At 34.2% G+C, this 25,004-nt stretch overlaps 1 protein-coding gene and 1 long non-coding RNA gene across 2 annotated transcripts; one reads left to right on the top strand and one right to left on the bottom strand.

Annotated features, from left to right (window-relative positions):
- The first annotated feature begins 698 nt into the window (after positions 1-698).
- Positions 699-4,880, top strand: LOC104879762 (uncharacterized). Its single transcript, XR_786156.3, has 3 exons — positions 699-927; positions 2,852-3,194; positions 4,144-4,880. It is a non-coding gene; the product is annotated as an uncharacterized LOC104879762 (long non-coding RNA).
- A 14,077-nt stretch (positions 4,881-18,957) lies between these two features.
- On the bottom strand, positions 18,958-23,758 carry LOC100256824 (uncharacterized). Its single transcript, XM_002273796.5, has 8 exons — positions 23,448-23,758; positions 22,786-23,059; positions 21,915-21,986; positions 21,265-21,332; positions 20,885-21,041; positions 20,197-20,283; positions 19,720-19,809; positions 18,958-19,439 (listed from the first exon to the last, which is right to left on the bottom strand). The coding sequence occupies exons 2-8, from the start codon at positions 23,029-23,031 to the stop codon at positions 19,320-19,322; spliced, it is 840 nt and encodes a 279-aa protein (XP_002273832.1). The 5' UTR covers positions 23,032-23,059; positions 23,448-23,758; the 3' UTR covers positions 18,958-19,319.
- Between the last annotated feature and the right edge of the window lie 1,246 nt (positions 23,759-25,004).

Below are 25,004 nucleotides of genomic sequence, written 5' to 3' on the forward strand. Positions count from 1 at the left end.
AAAAGTGAAATATCTACACATCCTGCCAAAAGAATGAACAAGAGGAGATAAGATATTAAGAATCCTCCTCCTCCTCCTCCTCCTCCTCCTCTCCTATTCCTCCTTTCTATCATTTTGTTTTTGTTAATTCCCTTTTTCTTTCGTATTCCGATTGTGCAAGTGTCTCAGTTCTTGTGACATGCTAGAATTTGATTCCTGTGCCCTAGGGAATGGCATATCTCCCTCCACCAGTACAGTTCTATAAACAAAACATAAATGACAAGAAATTATGATTATAAAAAAGGACACAGGCCTTAAGTCTTTTGTCTTGTCTTTAACATATAACTATGCTCAGAATCAACATATTGAAGAGCCTCTTTAAATATGTATTTTTATTTTCCTTTTTAATATAAAATAATAATCATTTTTTTTTTAAATAGAAAAATTCTTTGAGTTTTATTTTAAGAAGACAATCACTTTTAAAAAATTGTTAAAAAAATTTATTATCTCAAATTTTAAAAATTTACTACATCTATTATATATACAAATTATTATATTTTATATAAAATTTATTATCATTTTCTATTTAAAAAAAAAATCCAAACAACACTAAGATTTTATTTTTATTTTTATTTATTTATTTTATAGGAGGACATACCATTACCACTACCAGTCAGGAAGCAAGACCCACTGGTAACATTAAAGTTTCATATCGTCTCTACGCCAACTCCAGCCCAGCTCAACAACACCATTCCAAACTAGGGCTGGGCTAGATTTAGGAGCCCATCACCATGGCCCAGAGGGCCGGGCTCATTTTCTATCGTATAGGACTGTGACTGACTCGACGCCGTTTTACCAATTCGGAATGCATTCCCCAAAACGTTGGATACCTAATCCGCATCGCGTTTCTGCGGATTCGGTCATAGCCATTGTTCGTGATTGAATCAGGTGCACACAAATTTGAGAGTTTTCTTTAAGAACCTCATTGTTTTCTTGAATAACGAACGATATGCTCTGAGTTGTTTCTGTTTTTCTCGCTTTTGTCGCTTGTTTGGTTACTTTCAAATGAAAATTATTTGGAATTCACGTGAAATTCCATAAATCCTAAAGATTTTCGAATCACAGAAATAAACACTGCTCCACAGTTGTTTCAATAACCTTAGCTGATTACTGATATGATATCATCTATGTTAATAGTTTTGACATTTAGCTTCATGTCGTTAGGAAGTATTTTATAGAAAATGCTTCTGTGGAATTGGCCTTGCCACTGAATTAGTAGGGAAAAATGGTATTCCTGGATAGTTTGGTGATAAAAATTATGTCTTTCAGGATGATGGAAAGCACAGAAATGTATTATTTATAGTTTATTGATTCCTGATTTTATATCTTCCAAAATGAAACAAAGTTTAAAATGCATAATTAAAAGCTCTGGACAACACATTGAATACTTTCAATATGAGAGAAAGCAAAAACATGTATTACTAGTAGTTTGTTTATGGAAATTGTATTTATTCAAAATGAAAGAGAGCACCTACATGCTCTTCTGCCATGGTATGGAAATACTATAGTAACATTCTCCTGCTCTGAGACTTCTGTGTCTGTTGAAACAAACAGAATATTAATTGCATCAGGTTTCTTGCTGAATTCACTCCTAAATTAAAGTTTAGTTCCTCCTTGCAATCTGTGACTAGTTTTTCTGGCAGACTAGCATCTTTTCTTTCTGGGGTTTTTACATACTATTAACTATCCTTGCCACAAATTGCAAAAAAATATGGAGAAGTTGGGCACCTATTGTTTTGTCCTCTTTCTTCCTTTGTCATCCTTTGGCTGATCCCTTCCACTAATCTGCAAGAAACTAGTTAGAAAAAAGGGCTGACCCTGCTTCAATGATCAATTCAGCCATGATTATGAACTTAGAGGACATAACACATAAGAAAGTGATAGTTTACCGGCTTTGCTTCCTTCTATTACGTTTTCGAGGAGGAATATTTGCCTTTTTAGGAGTGCCCATTACTAGGAGAGCAGTAATGGTGAAGGACATCATTTTTATGGGAAGCCATTGAGCCTTTAGGGTGGCATCCATTACTAGTTGGGGATATTCACTGGGTATTAATTGAATTGGCCATTTCATTATTAATGAGGGGCCGTTCGTTGGGGATTTTGATGATGGGTCATCCTCTTATGGGGATGACCTTTGCTAGATGGATGTGTACTACAGATTGCTGTGGCGAATGTCTTATCAATGTAACGATTGTGGTGGTCAACTTATAATTAATATGTTGTAATGAAGTGGTCAATGGGTATCTCAGATTAATGCGCTGCCCTAGCTTGTTCCATATGTCAATGGATTATCTTGCCCCTATACGTATTATTCATTGCATCTAACCTAGATGAATGATATCATCCAGATAGCTAATTCAATTTTTGGGCCAGTTGCTCATAGGGGGTTCTCCAAGTTATGCCATTAGAATTGGGAGAGTACGGAAGAAGTAGATTGTATAGCTTCGATTGACATCATGCTTTGGGATAGTTAGTTCTCTTGTTAAATTTTGGGGTTGAGGTAGACTGAATCAGCAAATTACTTAACTTACAGTATTTTAGTACTACTCAGTTTGAAGCTTAATATTACACTATCCAGAAACTTTTCAATGGATCTTGCTTCCTTTAGCTTCTACCGCTCTGCCCTGCTCCCCTCCTTCAATCTGATATCTTACTTTCCGAAAATATGCCTTCAGAATAACCTTATTATTTAATTTGCTAAAGATGTTATCTTTATCTTGCTCCTATCATTTCCGTACAGTTATGTATCTTCTGATTTTATTCATGTTTCATTCAGGAGACATTTACTGAGAGTTTTATGGTTTTGTGACAGAGAAAAGGATGTTTACTTTTTAGTGGAAGCTTCTGTTGGAAAACATTTGAAAGGGATGTTTTGCCCAATCATGCATGAATACTTCTGGAAACAACTCCTGAAGATCACTTTTTTCATGCCAACAGGGGCCACTGACCCTGTGATGCTCAACAATGGAATTGAACTTCCATCAAGGATATGTTGGTCTGCTTCTATTCTATGTCTTTCTACATGGCTTTGTTCCAGAAATTAGACTACATGGAAGAGATTATTCATGACAACTATACCAAAACTGAGAAAGATTACAGATATTCAGCATCAATTTGCATCCATATCCATCTGGTGCATTGGTTGAGGTAATCTGGTAAGCTAGTTTCTTTTCAAGCATCTTCCATATGCTGTCTGCTCAGTGGAAAAGGATTTTCTAATCCCAGCTCTTGAGAAAGAGCAAAATGACAGATAGTTACACACATCCACCACCAAAAACAAAAGAATGTTACCACCCAAAAGAATACACACATGTATAGATAATTTAGGTATAAGGCATTTAGTATATGCATTTTGAATGACAATAATGACACATTGTTTGGATTTGAATCTTTTAGCATACATTTGTTCATGTTTGTTGAGGGAAAAGAATAAGTTCTCTTTTTTTAAGTTAGAGGAAATTGAAGTATGTTAATTGGCTCTTTTATGTGTTAAAAGAAAAATAAAATTAAGTAGGCTCCCTTACATAGGACAAACTCTTATTAGAGATGGAGGGATACAAAAGAATTTCCTATGACCTGCAAGAAACTATAATAAGAAATCCAAGCATAGAAATTTTTCTTCAAAGAAAACTTAAGAGTCACAACTATGTATATGTCATTTTTTTTCTTTTTTCTTTTCTTTGTTTTTTTTTTTTTTTTTGAGAGAGAGAGCCAATATCATCATCCATACTGTACTTTGTCCTTGGTCATTGATAATGATCTCAACTTACAACATAGAGATGATGCTGGCTTACTGAATACCTTCAAGCACTATCCTCTAAGTAGCTTGGCTATACATATCTCTCTATAAAAAACCTCTTAAAACAAAATAGGGAAAATGAACCAAGTCAACCAACCAAACCTTATAAAAACTCCTAAAGAAAGCTAAATAACCCACCACCTTCTAGTTTTCACTGTATTGCTACAAGGCATTTCTCTCCTTTATGTCACCTTCTTTGCTGTTCACTTGGTTGAGGAGATTTCAAGATCTATTGTGGATAGGATCTGATCCTCTTCGAACTCTTCTTTTGCTTGATTGATTCAGGTCAAATTTCTTGTTCACAGGTGCTGCATTTTCCTCTCTGTTCAGGTCCTCCACGACGACTGCCTTAAGAATACGTTGATTCTTTGGTGCTAGCATATGATCTTCTTGGCTCTGTCTGAGGACAAGATCTATACTTCTCAGTCCAGAGACTTTATCTGGTTCTACTGCTAAGACCCCAATGCAAATAAGAAAGACAAGCACTCTTTGAGCACTAAAAACCATGGTTTCTACACCAAAGAAACAAGAAGATAGAAGTATTTTCTTTCTCTTTAGAGTAATAAGAGAATAAGAAGGTCTGAGATTGTGATCCTTCTATTCTTATAAAACATTCCTGTAGATATATGCATGTAATTTCTCTTATGGGATCTGGAGGAGGCTTTAAAGCATAAAGCAGGGAGGGCCCCAAAACACCTAGAGGAGTTTTAGATTCATCCCAATCATAAGCCTGCAATCTAAGCAAATTAAGGCTGTTATAGAAGAATCTTGTAATGATGGATAAAGGGGTTGGAACAAGACCCTTGAGAAGCTAAGTATCTTTTTCATCAGTTCCCTACGTCCCTATCATATGTGCTGCTTTTGTCTATTTAACACTTGCCCAATCCAGTTCTTGTAATCCTAACCATCTTGCCATGTCACCAGACCATGCTTATGTGTGCATGCAGGGGAGAATGATGTATATTTGCCTAGGGAATATTATGGGTAACTTGAAATTATTTGTTTTAGTTTTCTTTTGGTTTTATAAAACTAAAATTCTTCATGCTTCTTTGTGCATATGTGATTTATTTTATTACAAATATCATCTGTGGTCACATGTGTGAAAAAAACCAATATGAAGTCACAAACATCCCAAAACCCTTGACAAATTGAAGTCTTAGATATGTTGTCACATGTGAAAAAAAACCAATTTAGTCACAAAAATCCTAAAACCCTTGACAAATTGAAGTCTCATAAAAAAAAAAACTATGAAGATTCAATTATATAGGAATGCTTCATGAAAAATTGTGCTCAACATGTAGTTAAAAACACTGTTTAATTATTATGCTCACTATAAGTTCAACTAATGGTCATTAAATTACTCATTTAGCTTAATATTCATTATAACAAAACCAAGAGACTTTATACAAATTTATTTTAGTGAAGTGGATACGAGTTTAATTTATACTCAAATAAGCTGGGGTATCTTGGTAAATTACTATTCCTTTGCTATTAAGGAAAGGAAGTTTTTCTTTCTCTTGGGGGTGACTCACCAGACACAAGCCATGAGGCAGCCAAAGCTACAGTGGCTAGCAAGTCATATAAAGAATGCAAGGGAGGGAAAGTATGGGGAATACAACACCCCCTATAAAAACCAAACACTTGCTTTATACCATTCTAAGATCTCCTCCTCACTTTAGACTTCCAAGCTCTCTTCTCTATGCAATAAAAAACAGTTCTTGGTTTCTTGTGCTAAATGTGTTTCTTTATGCTTTTCTTTGCTCTTTCTTTGGGTACCCAAGCTCTGAATCATCCATTCAATGATTCAAAAAAGACCCCCTTCTCTCTCTCTCTCTCTCTCATATACACATAATTGCTAGTTTGTTTTCTTGCCCCGTTTATCCATGTAGACCATCTTTACCTTTATTTCCCTCTCTTTCTCGCTCTCATATTGCATACAAAATCACATGTATCTAGGAATATTCTAAAGCATAAGTTCTTATACTTTATCAAACTTGGGTGATGAGTTTCTATAGTATGTTATGAATTGGGTGGAGTGGTCTTTGTCCAGCCAATACAACTCCAGCTTAGATATGCTATTGATGGGCTCATTCTCTGCTTTTTATCTTCCAATTAAAGTAAAAGAATGATTGATTTATTGCTTTATACTCATAATCCTTCTCCACAAGGTTCATAATCTCTTTTAGGGAGCTTGCTGTAGCATGCAAGATAGATAATAACTTGTTTCATGGGTTAATTGACCCATTGATATAATCATACATCCCAATTTCTTTGCATAGAAACTCAAATCTGCATGAACAGGGACCAGACCTTAGACCCAAAAGATTGAAGGATCCGTTTTGATACATGCATGCATGAGTGACATGTAGAGAACTATTCACTTAATATTTCATTGCTAGGCATCTTTAAATGTACATTTCTTAAAAATGCCTACGAAAATTCACTGGCATGGTAGGTACAATAATGTTAACGTGCATTTGGGAATAGGATTGATTAAGCTGTTTTGAATACCAAGTTTTTAACAACTCATTTAGTATGTTCTTAAACATTTTGCATATGTAACTGTTGGTTAACTCTCAGCACCATTTCAGTGTGCTCATGGAATGTTGGGTCAACTTCACTAGACTATGAAGATAAAATAGGGTAGAAACACAAGGATTGTAGTAAAAATAGATTCAGTCTTATTTTTCCAAATGCTAGCGGCAATGGCATCCATAAAAGAAAATGGGAATGTCCCGCCTGAGATTAAAAGTTTATGCTGTGTATGTTGTGAATAAACGAGAGAATAACGGCCATGTGCTTAGTGTAGATTGTTAGTTTGTTTTAGCATCGCTTCTATTGGTTTTGGATAAATGAAAAGCACAAAGATGGTCCTACAGTTGAAGCCAATGCCAAATAAGGAAATAGAAAGTGGTGGATGGGACCTTTTACTTTGATTGTGTGGTACTTGGTAGGTACTTACTACCATATTATATATTTGTTTAAAGGTTAATCTACTGCTTATTAGATACTCACTCTTGCATTAAAGTTTGTTACTAGTGGAATCTCAAGAGAACAGTACCTGGAAAAGAATAGTGAAATTTACAAATAGTTCATAGATTTATTAAGAAGAAAAGAAGTGTTGTTGGGTGTAACTTTGTAGATTCTCGAGGTTGGTCTCAAAGCTATAGCTTTCTATAACTTTTTCTTTTAAGCGCCATTAGGATTCAGCCTCCAGCCTTAACAGTCATTAACTCTGTACTGATAGTGGAATTGCTGCATGACCTGCCTCCATTCTCCCAACTGAGGCACCCCACTGAAACAAAATTTAAAAAATAAAAAGCAAGCGTTACACAAAGAAAAGAAAAAAATAAAGCAAAGAGGAGTTGGTTTCAGTATCTTTGAACCATTCTCCATTATTGCCCTTTTTCTTTCCTCCCACTTTATGTTATATGATACTCGAGATGTAAAAATTATGATAATATTTAAAACTGTACCAATCTGCAGCTTGTGTTCAAATTGCAGGAATCAAAATCTTCAGAAGGGTTGTTTGTTGGTACTATTATGTGGGTGGCATGCTGAAGGTTCAACCAATTATTAAAGGGATTCAATGACCTAGACTGGCAGCAGGTAAGTTTCTCTATCAACTTGTTGCTTTGGCGCAAGTTGATCTAAAGGGAAGACAAAACTGTGAGCTACAATCAGAATGTCCCCAAAACATATGTTTGAAAGGAGATGCTTCCTTGTTCTGCTTTAAGGTTGTTCTCTTAGATCATACTCTTAATTAAAAAGAAAAAGATCAAAGAATAAATCATACCATGTGTACTGAGAATATATGCTTCTTACTTTATCAGATATCTTAAATTACTCAACTTGATTCACTCCCACCATTCTTACGGATTATTAAAAAAAATTTAGGAATGGGGAACTTAAAATTTTGAGGAGAGATAGCATGTGTCAGATCGAATTTAAGTTTAATAAAAAAAAAATTTATGGCTGCAGGGATTTAATGAACATACACCTTGTATACACGTTGGAGAAAGCTGACGTTACTTTTCTTTTTCCATATTCTAAATACAACATGTAGTTATCAAATTCTAAATCTTTACATTTCATTTCATTTTTCATGAAACAAAACTCGAGAAACCGAAGTGACGTAAAGTGTAGTAAATAAAATAAAAAAATAAAAAAAATGGAAGCTTAAACAAGGGAACAGTACTATTCCAGTGGTAGAAGTGAAATACTTATTGAGGTGAAACATAAGAGCTTCATTTTTAAAACGAGAAAACTGTTTTTTACATTCCAAAATGTGTCTGATAATTTTTTTAATAGAAAATAGTTTTTTTTAACAGTTTTTTAATGAGATTATAATTTAATAGTTTTTAGTTGTTTTATTTTATTTTATGGGATTTGTTTAAAAATTAATTATGCAGACTGGAAGAATAATTAAAAATAAAAAATGATATGTGAAAGTTATTTTAAAAATATTTTAAAATGTATAAAAACAGGTTGAGAATATTTTAAAATTTTAAATATATTTTTTGTTATAAAAAAAATCAAAAAATTAATTTTAAAAATTATTCCTAATTACTTTTTTTATATATATAATTATTTAAAAACCCTTCTCAAACCCTAATATTTACTTTTTCCTGTTCTTTTTTCTTTTTCCTAACTTGCTTCTAATGCATTTTGTGATCAATGGAGGCTTGAAGAAAATTAAATAATTGGAAAAATGGTATTTACTTGTATATTTCCGCTTTTGTAGTTATAACTCAAAGTGAGGTGTGCCAAACGTTCAAGCATTGTTTGGAGGTGGTCATGGTAGAAGTGCCTCTACCCTAGCATTTTTTTTTTTTTAAATATATATATTTTCATGAAAAATTAGGTAGTGTATGGATAATAAATAAAAGGCGTTTTTAATAAATTATCAAAACAAAAATATAATTTTTAGGGAAATAATACTTGCATTTGTTTAGTGGCCAGTTCATTGTGTGAGCATACCATGGCATTTGACTCACTGCTAGTAGATGTTCGTCCGAAAAGTGCTCATTTGTGGATGGGGATTCTGGAATGCAATCTTTTGTGATTCTGGATAGATGATCGGATGCAACATTCTCAACTCCCTTCTTGCCTTTGTCCACCCAAAAAGACATATTGAAGTCCCTTAGGCAGAGGTTTAAGTTCTACTTGCCCTAGCACCAATGCCTACCTTGTACTAGTAACCAGAAAGATGCCTCTTTCTCTACTACTATTTCATGGATTACTTCCTCAATCTAAGTGCTCCTGCATTGAGGCTTCCAATTTACATAATTTCTCCACACCATCCTTGATTGGCTGCTTGATTAGGTTGAAAATGATTAAATCAAGGATCATGTTTCTAAAAGTTAATTGCATTAAATCGTTACTACAATCAATCAAAGCATTGCATGTGGCCAACAATGGTCTTCTAAGGATGCTGGGAATATGGTGTGTCTAGGATCAAAAAGTCTACTGGATGGTAAAACTACCTGCACCAAAGCATCTTCAACCACTTCCCTATGTATCTTAATAGACCTGTTTGCTAAACACAAGATAGTGTATATAGGTTTTAACTCTCTCAAATTCATTTCTTCATAGAAATAATATGATAAAAGGTTCACACTTGCTCCTATGAGACTTATTCTCCTATTATGTACCAAGCAACACAATTATGGTGGGACATTCGAGGTTTTTATATTTGAATGAGAACTTTGTGTTGAATGGTAGTGGAAGATCGTTATGCTAAAAATGTCTTTTTATGTACACTCATTTTCCTTTTGACCATACACATTTGTTTAAGGAATTTGGCTTAAAATGGAACCGTCAAATGGCATCAAGAGAGGCAAATTGATCTTTTCTTTGAATTGGGCTTAAGGATAATAGGGAAAGGTGTAAGGTTCTTTTGGGGTTACCTAATGGATTCCTATCATCCTCAGGTTTTATCTCTTTGACTGATTTAGGTTCCTCATTCTTATCTTTCTTAGGATTTCTTAAAAGTTTTTGAACTCCTCAATTTGATCATCACATTTATGTTCCCTTCCTCTTAACTATTTTCAAATACTAAGAATTATTCTTTACAATTCAATTACGGCTAAGTAGGAAGTTTCCTTTTCTCATGTGTGCTTAAGCTTATGGTTAGTGTTAAGAAATTGAGTCTTGTTTGTATGTTGTAAATTTTGTTCCAAGTTATTTTTTGTCTTAGAAATCTTTTGAGATGGTGACTTACTCTCCATTGAAAACCTAGGGTTATTATTTGTCCAACTAGAAAGTCACAGGTACGTCTAAGAAGATTTCACTTGTGCCAAGTTAGGCTCCTGCAAGGTATAAAGAGGAACGATACATTTTTTTTAGAATTAAAATGAGTTTTTGTTTAATTTTGTAATATGGTAGGGCTGCTTGAGTGGGCAACAATGCTTAAGGGTTGGGACCGCTAAAGAGCTTAACATTGTTCAAGTGCCTAAGGCACTTAAGTGATGGTTAAGTGCACTTATGTTGAAGATTAGCACAATGTTTTCAAAGATTTCATGCAAATCCTATTTAGAACCCTTAAGATATTAAGCCTCTTCGGCCTCTAGCCCTATATATACCCCATTATAACCTTTCTATCATTAAAGAGATTTTTATTATTATTAGGATTGAGAAATAGTCTCCTTAAGAGAAAACTTAACCATAGATCCACATTTTTCACTTGTGTCCTTACTTGATGGTGAGACTCACTTTTTAAGTGAAAAAAACTGTATTTTATAAAAAACCAGGAGTTGCCACTTATTTTTAGTTTTTTAAAGAGAATAAAATAAGAAACTAAACCCTAAGAAAAATGACTCCTTAAACTTTTGGAAAAACAAGTCTTTGAAAAACCTGAATCTAAGTTTGTGGATTAAGTTACCTATTGGGAAAGTGTTCAAGTGTGCCTAGGTGAGCCAAGATATGTATAAATGGGTTAGGGTGTGCCTAAATGACCTAAAAAGGTCAGGACATGCCAAGATGGGTCACGTGTGCCTAAATAGGCCAAGGCGTGCCTAGATGAGCCTAAGGGACCTAAACGGGTCAAGGTGTGTCTAAATGGGCCCAAATGACCTAAATGGGTCAAATTGATGACAAATAAAAAAATAAAAAAAAAATAAAAAAATAAAAAAAGTCCCTAAGTGACCTAGGGTGATGAAAAATGTGCCTAAGTGACCTAAATGAGTCAAGGTATGTCTAAATGGTCTTAGGATGTCTAAATGGGTTAGGTGTGCCTAAATGGGTTAAGGTATGCCTAGATGGGCCTAAATGACCTAAATGAGTTAGGGTGTGTCTAAATGGGCTTAAGTGACCTAAAATGGTCAAGGTGTGCCTAGATGAGTTAGGTGTGCCTAAATGGGGTAAGGCGTACCTAGATGAGCCTAAGTGGTCGAAATGGGCCCTAGTGTGTCTAAATGGACCTAAGTAACCTAAATGGGTCGGATGCGCCTAGATGGGCCAGAACATGTTTAAATGGGTTTGGGAATGTCTAAATGGGTCAAGTGTGCTTAAATGAGTTTAGGTGTGTCTAAATAGGCCAAGTGTGCGTAGATGGGCCAATGTATGTCTAAATGGGTCTGAATGTGTCTAAATGAGTGGGTTAAGTGTGCTAGATGGACCAATGTATGTCTAAATGGGCTTGGATGTGTCTAAATGAGTCAAGTGTGTCTAAATGGGCCTAAGTGACCTAAATGGACTAGGATATGTCTAAATAGGCCAGAGTGTGTCTAAATGGACCAAGGTAAGTCTAAATAGAACAAAGTATGCCTAAATGAGCCAAGGTAAGTCTAAATGGGTTAGGGTATGTCTAATGGGCTAGATGTGCCTAAATGAGCTAGGGCGTGCCTAGATGGGCTAGGTATGCCTAAATAAGGCAAGGTGTGTCGAAATAGGTCAAGTGTGCCTAAATGGGCCAAGTGTGCCTAAATGGGCCAAGTGTCCTAAATGGGCTAGAGTATGCTTAAATGGGCCAAATATGACTAAATGACCTAAGGTGATCATAAAAGTGTCTAAGTAACCTAAGGTAATAAAAAATGTGTCTAAGTGACCTAGGGTGATCAGTAAAGTGCCCAAGTGGCCCAGAAAGTGTCTAAGCCGACAGGTGCTTAGGTGACCTAGGGAAGTGTCTAAGTGAAACTAGGTGATTTAAGATGTGCTTAGGTGACCTAAAAAGTGTACTGAATATGCTTAAGTATGTTGTCTTAAAGGTGTACCTAAATGAGTCATCCTAAAAAAGAATTAAAAAAAAAAAATTCCTAGATCTAACTTGGTGTTATCAAGGGCCACAATAAGGGGCTATATAAATCCCTCAACTAAAGTATCAAAGGTGGCTTAAAAAGGTAGGCTATATAAGTAGTAATGGGCCACCAAGGAATTACTAATATGGAGTACTGAAAGAGTACTTAATAAAGAATGTGCTAAGGGGATAAAATGGAAGGTCTATATTGACATGTCACACCATTCTTGATCTCTCATTCGAAGGATTCATTAAAAAAATCTAGGGTTGAAAACCTGCATCTCTTCAGTGTGGTTGAAGAGTATTCATTAGAGCAATTAGAGATTGTTACATCATGAACATGGATCAAGTTATAGGTATTGGAGAGTAAGTCTTTACGGTAAAACGACTAAGTAAATATGTGTAACTTGTTCTCATATAGTGGATTCAAATTAACGGTCTTAGACCTCATGGTTTTTTATCTTCACGATTAGTATGAGGGTTTTCCACGTAGAAATCTTTGTGTCCATTGCTATATTTTTTATTATCTTGAGTATCTCTTGACTATATTGATTGATTGAATAGTTTGTCCATCTCTACTATCTCGTAGGGAAAAATTAGGTATTACATATATATATATTTTTTAATTACACCCATTCACTTATCTCTAAGTGTCATCCTACTAGACTTTGGTTTTTCAATTAGATTTATGATTTGGGCTTATAGATTTGCCAAGGTTTGTGAAGTTTGGTTGTTGAAAGCTATATTACTTTGCATGAACTAGATAAGGGTGTCCTCCATGCTCTCCCTATGTAGTGGCACTATGGGGTTGAGAGGTTTGGATGGAAATTTGTTATGTTTTTCTTGGTTGACTATAACTAAGGACACAAATATTAGGATTTGTCACTAAAATATCGATGAAAAATTGTGTTTCAGTGGGGCTTATGATATTTAAGGAGGAAAGTTTAGTCCAATCATCAACCTCCATTTTATCACAATTCTTCCTTATTTGTTTTGATTTATTGTTGATATTTTAGTGATTTTTAACACGTTGCATGCTTCTCCTTGCCATGTCTAAACTTGACAAGCATGTTTACTTGACTCTTTCTATTTTTGGATGTAGTGCAAGACCTCTTACCTTTCTTAGTATTCAAAATTTTGTTTTAAAGAAAGTTGGACTCATTCACTAGTCTATTTACACGAGCCTAAAATCTATTGAAAAATTTGCTATAGCACCTACTTTTGTCATGTCCAATCTTATTGCACATAATACAAGAAGAAGTGATGTTAAAAGATGCCTTCATAGAAGGAACACTCTCCTTGGTCTTTACAAATGTTGTTTTCCCATTAATAGGAGTCTTAACTTTGCTAATTTATCCTATGTCACACTTGCCATTAGTATATTTCCCTTTACCAATTAGTACTAGCCATGTCCTTTCCCATATTTTTATTTTCAAGTGTTAATTTTTCAATTACAGAGTTAAGTTCAACCTCAAGAAACTTCACCTTACTGATTGGTGTTTTCAATTTTCAAATTATCACAAAGTTTTTAAATTTATACTGTCTTTCTATTCACTTTAACACTTTGGGCTCTTATTCTTTAAACTTTCCTCATATCGAGCATCATAGGCCATATGGATGTCATCAAACTTAAATTCACTCTCATCATTTTGATTTAATTCAATTGAAGAATCATAGTCAAAGTCAGCCATAAACGTAATAGAGTCAACAAAAGTATTATAATTTTTATTCTCGTAGAGTTCTCAAATTCACAATCATCGGACACAGAATCACTATAAGTCACATGCATAGTTTTCTTGGTATTTTTTTAAACTATGATAATTAACATGTGCCTCATTCCCCCACAATCAAAACATTCTATTTCCTTATTTTTTTTATGAAACTTTTTCTTTTTTCTTTTTCTTAAGTGTAAGATCTTTTTCTCTTTTTAGAGTCTAAATTTTGCAAGTAATCTATTATAAGGTTTCATGTTATTTAAAAAATTTTTAGACAAAAGAGAAAGTTTAGGAAAAATTAAACATAGATCATTAGGTTCTTAGACTCATTACCTTTATTCTAGAAGTTTTGAAAGTTATATCCTAATACATCTAAGAACTAGGAAGGGACATTTTATAGGTTTGAGAAGAATCCACAATTTCATCAACTTTAACAAAGTTAATGTCCTTACTTTTCCTTTGTAGTGGTTATCTTAAATCAAAATATCTCAAAAGGAGATCTAAGGATTTTTCTTGAGTTGACAAATCACTCAAGTATAAAAATTATTAAAAAGAAAACATTCATTTTATTGCACACTAATACTCTCAAAATTGGCAGTTAAAATTTGTATTTTGGGCCATTTCACAATAGAAGTGTCCTTATGAGTAACAATTACAATATCTTTTTAGCACATTTATATGTTGTTACTTATGAAACTCATTAGGATGAACACAATTAAATATACTTTTAGAGGGTCCTGTGTTTACCTCATTGCCTTCATGTTTAGGCTTTTGTTCTCCAATGAATCTACTAGTTCCACCCAAGTTTAATGGAGGTCACGGGCAAATTCAACAACATTTCAAATTTGTTCACCTTGCATTTTCAATAAAAAATTCATACAAGCTTGCCAATAAGGATAGCTATTTCCACCAAAGTATGATAGATTGTTTATCAATGATCTCACTTGTTGCAATTCCATGTATCAAGATTAAGAAGGAATTGAAAAAAAAAATTAAATTCAAAATGTTCTTATGCGAATTGAAAGTTGAATCTTGATTCTTAAAATTACCTAAAGGGGGGGTGAATAAATAGTTCTATTTTTAAGCCTAAAAATTTCATATTTTACTACTATAAATTTTTTTGATTAATAAAAGATTTAGAAATTAAAATAAAATTCAATCTTACAATAGACACATAACGTACACGGAAAACCACTTACAAAATCTATTAAAAATTTGTTAGGTGTAAAAATCATGATTCATTAATCAACTATGAAGTCAATTTACTAAATATGAAAAAACAAGTACATAGTTTTACCTTGACTAGACATTATCATCTTCTAAGTGTCTTACACTACCAACACTTACACTTATCTTTTCTTTGTGATGTAGCACCTAATGCTGTTCAGTTAACCCCACAATAACTTTAGGTATTGTAGTCAATCGCCACAACAAAGATGGAGTTGTTACGAGTGTTGGAAATGCACAAAGAAGAATGGAAATATAGCACTAAGACATAATAGAATCCAACAATATAAGGTGTATTTATAGTCTTAAAAACCCTAGTGGGCTAGGCCTATATCATGAAAAAAATCAAAATAAGAAAATGGACAAAAATGTGCAAATGAGAACTTGAACACTTACAGGAATCACTTGAGCATTTGGAGCACTCAAGCGCTCCTATGGGGTGCTCGAGCATGCCTCACGAAAATCCTTTTTTTTTTTTTTTTGCCTATTGTTATTTTTATATCATCAAATAAAAACCAAAATAAACATTTTAATGTAATTATTCACCTCCACACTTACCTAAATGGCCCCATGTTTGAACTAAGGATGATATTGAACCCTCTAAGACTAGTGTAAATTCTAGAAAGTACATCATTTTAAAGTACATAAAGTTAGATCCAAGCATGTTTGGAACAAAATAGCTATTTCTAGCCTAGCTCAGTAAAATCGCCATTTATGAGAAAACAAACAAAAGAAAATAAATTAGAGTTTTCCCTAGAAACAATGTTTGGTCTTATTTCTTTTTCTTCTATTGATTTTTTCTTTGTTAATTCTTCTAGGGTTATTTGGACAAATGCACTAGAATATACGATAGTGAAATGGAGCACTTTTTAGGGCAATGTGTTTCCTTTCCTATAAGTAAAGGGTATTAAGTAAAAAAGACATCAAGTGGTGGGGGAATTATGCTAAAACAAGGTAATCAAAGACAAGAGAAGTTGATGGGTTTGAATTTTTTAAGAGTTTTATGCAATTTTTTTAGGTTATTTGAGTTAAGGTGTATTTAATCCATAAAAAGTTAATGTATCCCAAGCCTTGAGGATAGGGGTAACCTAGTCAATTTTGTATAATCAACAAAAAGGTAAAACATGCAAAGATGACCAAAGTTACCCTTGGCCTTAGGTCTTAGGGTGTTATAGAGTGGTATATGTGAAACCAAGGTTTGATTAATCTTGGTTTTGATGATAACAAAATAAAGTTTAGAACTAATGATTATATTTCAAGTGTGATTAGGTAAGACGATTTTCAAAGTGGCAATCACAAAGACAAATCAAGTCAAAAAGAAATCACTAAGAAGAAGAAGACCTCAAAGAGAAGTGTTTTTCAAGACCCAAGTTTCATAAGATCTCTTTGTAAGGTTTTTGGTACGCAAGGATTTTCATGCATTACATTATTTACTTATGCACCAAAATCATCCAAGAGTTTTTTTCATTTTAAATCCTTTAAAATTGGATGATTTCATGTTTTCAACTAAAACCTTGTGTCAAATGTTTTCCAAACTTGTTTTAAAGGTTTTAAGTTGAAAAAGTTGGTTGTTGAGCAAACAACAACTCAATTGGTTAAATCGAATAAGGAACCGGTTGACCCCCAACTAAACTGCTCGAGGGATGCAAAAAAACTTTCTTTATCTTCTAGAACGGTTGTTCAACCAGTTAAGGTTGAACCTCAATCGGTCGACCCCCACCTCAACCGGTAGAGGTCCGGTCAAGGGGTGGTCGAGGTCCAATGGTCACTTACCAAGTATTAAATGCTAACGGCTAGTCAACCGGTTGACCCCTACCTCAACCGGTCGAACCCCTAACGGTTAATTTGACCTTTTTCTTTTATAAAAAGACTCTAATCTTCATTGTTTCGAGAGCTTAACCTTCTTAAACATTTCTTGAATATATTGAGCATTGGGAGAGTATTTTTTAGTGCACCATTATTCTAAAACTTGCATATCATTAGTGCATCATTCAATCCTAGTTTTCTTGTATCATTTGAGCCTTAAAGTTTTGTATTAGGATTTTGTGAGATTTTTTATTATCTTCATTTGTAAATCTTTGAGAGGAAGAATCTAAGTGTGAGGTATCACTTAGGGATTCTCAAGTGTGGGGTATCACTTGAGGGGTTATTCAAAAGTAAGGTATTTTTTTGAGGTTAAGGGTGCTTGGAGCCAAAAGTCCAAGAGGGTGGATTGGCACCATAATTCAATTGTATTGCTTAAAGGCTTGGTTTGGAAGTTTTAAATTAGTGGAAGTTCAAGTTTGGGATTGAAGCTAGAGGAGAGTGGATAGGATAGAGGTCGGGTTGCGTCGAATCACTATAAAAATCTTGTGTTTGCATTATTTCTTCCTTACTTTTTTACTTTATATGCAATTGTTTTTATATTATTTTATTATATATTTGCATATAATTGTTTCTTGCATTCATACAATTTAAATTTGCAAAAAGAAACCATCACCCTATTCAACCCTTCCCCCCCCCCCCCCCCCTCCCCCCCCCCCCCCCCTCCCTCTCCCCTCCCCTCCCCTCCCCTCCCTCTAGGGTGATTACCTTAGATTGGATTAACCTAATTTTTCTAACAATATCATTATCAATCTTTAATGGGAAAGCATGTGGAGTCGATTGCACCTCATGAACTATGGGCTGATGAGGATGTTGAGCTGTAAAGGAAGGTGAGTTGTGACATCCCATATTGCTTGGGGAAGAGAGTGGCTATATGGGATGAGGTCTCTAAATAGTACAATTGCATTTTAAAGTCATAAGGGTTGTCATGATAAATGTGAGCCAAAGAAGACAATATTCACACGATGTCAATAGGTCATGATAGATGGTCCCAAAGCCGATTCTTAACTTCTGTGGGACTTTGTTAGACCTATCTATTTGTTTGCCCCCTCAATCCTATATTATACAACAAGGATGTCATAACTGAAAGAGGATGATTGTAATATATCATACCAAATAGGAGGAAAAGTTCATAATATTATATATGTATAAGTTCTTCTTAACCATATAGACATGTATTAAAGTCATGCGGACTCCCTTAGCCCAAAATAAATAATATTTACACAATTGGGAAAAGGTGGTTATAATTTGTCTATGAAGTTTCTATTGGAAGGGGGCTATTTATCTAATTTTGGGATATTTTGCTCCTTTTAACCACATAACCCTTAAGAATATGATACTGGAGCAGTAACTACTCTGGGAATTGTCTGGATTTTGCCATGAATTTAGACGGCATTAGGTTAACATGGCTCATGGAAGACGTACCTCACTTTTTCAATGGTAGCCGCTAATGTTAATAATGGTGATAGATATATTTATATCCTCGCTCTGTTAGCTGTAGTAAGGGCCATATAACAGAAGGGTGGCCGTGAAAAAGAAAGCTAAGTGCAAGTGCTAGTACAGAGAGAATTCCAGATTTAAATGTATTCTTAAATTGAAGACAATGCTGTAAAATAGGTTTTAGAAGAGAAGATCTAAGCATATGTAAGGCTTAACCAGAAGCTGTAAACAGAGTTATCCAATTTCTAATCGTGAAAAGTCGAATTAATGGAAGACTCCAAATAAAATTAAGTTAAAACACAAGGTATGCTTACATTGCATTATAAATTTGTAATACGTGGAGGAAATTTGGTGACTTGTTTCACCGGGTGTGAATGAGCCAAGTTTCACAACATTTATCTATTACTTCATTTTGACTTCGTAAAAATAATTTGAAGAACTTCATGTAATATAAAATATAAATCTAACGAAAGTTTAATAAAATGTCATTAAAAAAAATTAAAAAATAAAAGAGAAAAGAAATCACTTATAAGAAATTTTTGAATTTTTTCCTTCCAAAATAAAAACACGGCATCATAGATTTTGTCCTTTTTCATTACGATATGATAGTCGTATCAAGTAGACCCAACAGACGCATGTCAGCCAAAAAGAAATCATTCAGCATAGAACCCCATCAAACATCCTGATACCAGAAATCCATACGTTGAAAAGTTGGTTACAAAAATACAGGGAATACAGCTGGAGTTTGATGTGCATCTTCAACAAGACTTGTTGATCCGGACATTAACCAGAGTTTTCTCAAGCAGCTCATGCTGAGCTATTTGAAATTGAGATATCCACACACATATCTGAAAGAAATATTTGTTATTGACAGTCGATGCTTTTTGGTCAAATGCAGCACAAGCACAGAGCAAATAAAGATACAAACCTCTTTCGGTTAACATTTACCGCTTGTTTTTGCTGAAAAACTATGACAGAATTTCATCTTGTCTTATCTGAATTAAGCAGGCTCCTGGGGTGGAGCTACTACATGTGCTGGTGCAACTGTGAACTGCAGACCCCTTCGTTGTCCTGATTGCAGCACAAAAGCAACTTGTGTTGCAGCCAATGCTGCAGCCTCCTGTTTCACCAAATCACAAGTTAAAATCTTCATTAGCTTTTGAACTCTTGTATCATCAAGTAAAAGACATACTCAACAAGTGCACTTAATTGCTTCTAAAAACCTAAATCTCTCTTTTTCAAATGACATTATATACAGATAATTAACTAGGAATATTTGATCCAATGCAGAAAGATCCAAGTACAAAGGAAGAGAAAGGGCAGATAGGAAAAGGAAGAAAAGACATGTTGATGGGAATGTATAAGAATTATGGTTAACCACAAAATATGGAGACACTAACCTGCCTCTGTCTTCGACGCTGCAAGATACTAATGGCCCAGGCCATAATGTAGCAGGGCAGTAAAAACCCAGCAGCCCGAAGCAAGAAAAGCTGCAAAGCATCAACCAGTTAGTGAAGTTGGTTCAACAATAAAATGACCCAAAATTGGCAAACTATGGAAATACACATTTCATGTGATAAAATAAAGGGTTATTTGATTTAAAGGGTCATTGAAAACCCAATTTTGAAAATCTAACCCTCCATCCTTTTTTGGTCACATTTTGATAAAAATGCTCTCATTTTTTTCTTGTAAAAATAACATTTTTTTTTTTTAAAACCTAGTAGTAAATACTTGAAATAGTTAAGGGCATTTATGTCAAAAATGGGTTACTTTAAAAAAGAAAAACATGGAAGAGGTTAAATTCACAAATATGGGGATTCTTTCATCATTTTTAACCAATTAATTCTAAAATAAAACCCAATATTTTCAAATCTCACAGAGAAAAAAGTTGATGTGTCATCATCTCCATCAGTATCTGCATCTGTAATGGTCAATGCATGGCGCAAGAGCAAAAGGGCCATCAACTGCCAAACAAAACCAGTGAACTTAAAACCAAATCTTACTTGAGAGGCATCTAAAAAAATGAATAACAAAAAGGTCAGAGGTGACAGATATGCAGAGAATACTATCAACATTCCACAAATAATACCCCAGAAATGTTGGGCTAAGCTTTGCATTATCAAAATCTAAATCAAGGGAAACAATATCCTAAAACCTGCATCAACCCATGCCAACACTTTCAATGACTACTTTTTTCCTCTTGTTTTTTTTTTTTTTTCGAAGTTTTTCCCATTAGACGTACAAGGGAGAAAATATAAACACTGAAAGATAAAAAAATGAGGGAAAACTTTGAAAACCTTTAAAGTTGAGGACTTGAAGAGTGTGGCAAAGAATTCTTTACATTCATATACTCCATATCAGAATTTGTCAAAGTACACAAACATGGAAGTCTTTTATGAATTTAGCAGTGCTCCAACACATCATTTCCACTCTGCTTGATCTTTGATATTAACACAATCAAGGCAAAGGAAATGTCTAATGGAGAATGAAGAAGATGATTTTTGGGGTCTGCAAATAATTCCTCCTTCCATCTAAATCATGATTCATTGTTTTTTGAGGACTTACAATTAGAGCAACTGAACGGCAAAATGCAGCTCCAGTGGCATTTGTAGCAGTATACTCATCATACTCAGCTTCCAAGAAATGCCGCTCTGCCTCTGCCATTGCCAAAAGGCGAGGATCACGCAAATCCAAAGGAGTGCCAGAGATTGTCCAGCCTCCACTGCAAGACAGATCAAGAATCCAGGGGAAGGAAATAAATAAATTGCTATACACATTGTGTGGAAACTTTTTATTCTAAAGGTGATGATTAAATCATTTTGGCATGCAAATTAAACAATAAATATCAGAAAATTATGCAACCAACAAAAATAAAAAGGAAAACTACTTAAGAGTTGCAAAAAATTGTACAAAATCTGTTAAACATAAAGATAAATTGAACATACCCAATATCAATAGCAGTATCTTCAGGATGAGGTGGTGGGGGAGGAGCAGTGTAGCCCGGTTGGTAAGGCTGTGCATCAGATGCAAAACAACCATTTAAGATGAAACTTTACTGTGATGTCACTTAAAGAATTTAACAACAAATAAGCAGCAGTAATACTGATTATAAATTATAACAAAGCAGAAAACCCAAATCCAATATTCACAAGCAACCTACATAACAATTACAAATATATTGAATATGGGTGCCATTCCATGCATATATGATACATGTTTATGCATGTGCCTTCTATTTTTCCTTTTGGAACAGTTACTTTTCAGTAGAACTGAAAGTACTTTCATATTACTCCGCTATAATTAGTCCACTGCATGGACTAATACAAAATATTGGACAAGAAAGAGAAGTCCTTAGGATTTTTTCACAAGTAAAAACAAAACCAGAATAAAATACATTATGATAAGATGCAATGGAAAAAAGGAAAAAGAGGAGAAAAAAAAAGAAAACTTTAGTACTATAGGCAACATCTGAGCTTCTAAATACTGTATGCTCTGACTTGCAGGTTTGGGCCCATCAAAGGAAATGTGATTTAAAAAGCACATATGCAGCCTCCTGAGGACAGAAAGTGGAAAGGAAAAAAAATAACGAGTATACCTGATGGCAGATCTCACAAATTATGTCTCCTTTCTCATTGCACCATCGTTGAACACACTTCCTATGAGCATACTGGAAAAAAAATATACAGTCAATAACAAATTTGACTGACAATGGAGTTAGAGAGAAAAATATCAAGGAGTACTAAATTTTATCTCATAATGACAATACACAAGGAATTGAAGACAAAAGAAGTGTTGGATCACTACAAGAGGGTTCAGCTGCACCATGACCAACAAATGTATTTCATTGGACATTCCACCTAAAACCCACAGAACAACTAAATAGCTGTCCCAGTGGTACTTTCATGGACTCAGTTGAATACAGTGGTCCGAAAGAAGTTTTTGTAATAATCAGATATTAAGAAACATGGAAATAATTTGACTATTGCAGTTTTTGCAACTACTCATTCATATGTGTAAAGTTTCCAGATGCATACAAATGTGCACCACTGCAGTACATGATAGTTTTAAAAATGTACCTTTTGAGGGAATTATAATATCTAAACACGTTAAGAACCCAGCATTAAATCAATGACTAAGATATTCTTTACTCAGAGAAAAGAGTCTGTGAACCACTATCCTGAGCCTAAAACTCCAGCGAACCCTAAGGGGATTGTATGAAAAATCGCTAACTTATTAGCACCCCTACCAGAAAAATTCTCATGAAAAAGAGAGGATACGTCTTTAAAGTGTCAAAATAAATTACAAAAGGCAACTCCTCTCATCAGCAGAAGAAGTGAAGATATTGGGAAGCTATTCACAATAAAAATTCTCAAGTTGGGTGCATAACAAAAACAAGAGTAAAAGGAGAAAACACTCCACAAAAAATTTCTAAACATCAATATCAAATTGGAAAGGGAGTTTTATACCTTTAGACTGCCGCTACAAGCACAAGGCGTCTCCAGATTCTCAAGGCTATCTTCCTCTTGGCAAATGCGGCATTCCATCATCTTAAGAAACGGCTCTTCTTCATTTGAACCTTCATTTTCCTCAACCCTCTTATCATCAGCGACAGAAGTAGATGGACCAGCAGTTTCCGCCCCGGCCTCTTGCACGGATTGTGAGGTCACAGGTCTTATCGGACGGTCCACATACAGTACCAGGTGATCACTCATTTTTTTTCCCTCCTCAAGCAAACAAACCCTAATTCACCACAAATATCACAAACCACCTCCGAATCACAAACAAAGCCTTACAAATTCTCCGTTAAATGGTGCAATAAACACCATAATCAAGTAATAAATTTATTGATAAAAGTAACACATAATACCCTAGGAAATATAAATTGTTGAAGGAAAATGTTTCAGAGACCCCCAATGAATCAAATTACAGAGAATCCAAACCCTGGAAACCCACAATTACAAATTGTGGAAACTGCAAAACTGACTCAATTGCAGAGAACTGAAACCCTAGAAACCGAGGATCGCGCCATTCACTGCAGCGGATCACAGGATTTCTAGGAAACGAACATTGAGCAAATTATTAAAAAAATATATATACAGAAGATGTGAGGCGCCAAAGAGAAAAATACCGGACAATGCCTGGAAACGAGGTGTTTGGCTGACCAGAAAAATCTCCCTGTGAGAAGTGTTGTTGGCTTTGTTATTGACGAGAATAAAAATTGCTGAAAATAAGACAACCATATATAGGATCTTCGGTATGACCGTAGGAGCATGTTAGCTTCGGCGTTGCCGACCCTGGTGACGTCCTTCCAACGCCTTCGAGGGCAAATTGGTGATTTTTCTGTAGATATTACCGCGTAGAAGACCGCTTCTTCTATAGCCCCACCCGCCCGGACCCATTGAAATTCTTAAGGCTCTGCTTGGGAAAAGATGTATCTTCCACAAAATTCGGAATTATTGTTCCCCTATTTATTTAAAAGGAAAAAAAAAAACAACAGAAATGTAACCTCAGAACTGAAAAGTGAAAACATAACTTAAATATATTTGAAGGTCGTGGTTAAATTTCTGAAAATAAGCAAACAACAACGCATTTTGGAACATGTCCCACCACGTCTTGATGATTTGGGAAGATAAACATATCCCCAAATATCCTCCATCTCTTTTTTGTCACTTTCATTCTTGCTTGGTGTCATCCAAAATCCACTCCATATCATTATTGGAATAGTGTTTTGGTTGCCTTTCCCAAACTCAACATAATCTTTTCTTGATAACAAAACAACTAAGGTGATTCTGATAGGCTGAGGGTTTAGTCACAATTTCTCTTTTGGTGGGTGAAGAGGATGTTGGAAATACGCCACTACGTTCAGTCTTGATTTCAATCCAATCCCATTGTTGACCATTTCAAGTAGCCCACTGCCTATCTACCCTTTCTTATTATTGCCCTCTAAAAGATAGGATAGAGTGTTACCCCATCAAAATATCTTATGTGAGATCATGGCTTAGTTTTATTTTTTCAATTAAAAAATATTTAAACATATTTTTATTTTATATTAAAAGAAGCGGCAATAAAATTTAAAAAAAAAAAAAAAGAAAAAAAAAAGGGGAAAATTTAAAGCTGGTGTGATGATCCACGCGTTGACGTCAATGTTTTCTTTGTTTTGGAAGTTTCCTTTGTCTTTAATTCCCTTCCCACCCTGTCCTTTGAAAACTTCAACCTTTCCCTTGGTCAATTTTTCTAAAAGGCAATTGAAGTCTAATTAATTGGTTGATAAATTATTCCAGCCTAGTTTTTCAAACTTCATTTATTTTTTCTTATGATTTCATGGAATTAATTATTATTATTATTATTTTTAATATTAGGCATGACCCACATATAAGACATCTGATTTATTACTTAATAAAGTTTAATTTTATGTCAATTGTATTGTTATTGTGTGTGGATTGGATTGATGGTTTACATAAAATATGATAATTTTAATAAAATATAAATAATAATATTATTATATAATCATAAATTATTTTTTATAAATATTATAAAAATATGGATATTAATATCTTATAAAAACATAACTGACTTATTTTTATTAAAAAATAATAATAATTTAAAATTAGTATTTATTAATTGTTTGCATCTCTTAATCTCTTTCTTTAGAACTTTTGACAATCTTTGAAGTTGAATTCATTTG

Source organism: Vitis vinifera, chromosome 1 (genome assembly GCF_030704535.1).
Source record: "Vitis vinifera cultivar Pinot Noir 40024 chromosome 1, ASM3070453v1".
NCBI lineage: Eukaryota > Viridiplantae > Streptophyta > Magnoliopsida > Vitales > Vitaceae > Vitis > Vitis vinifera.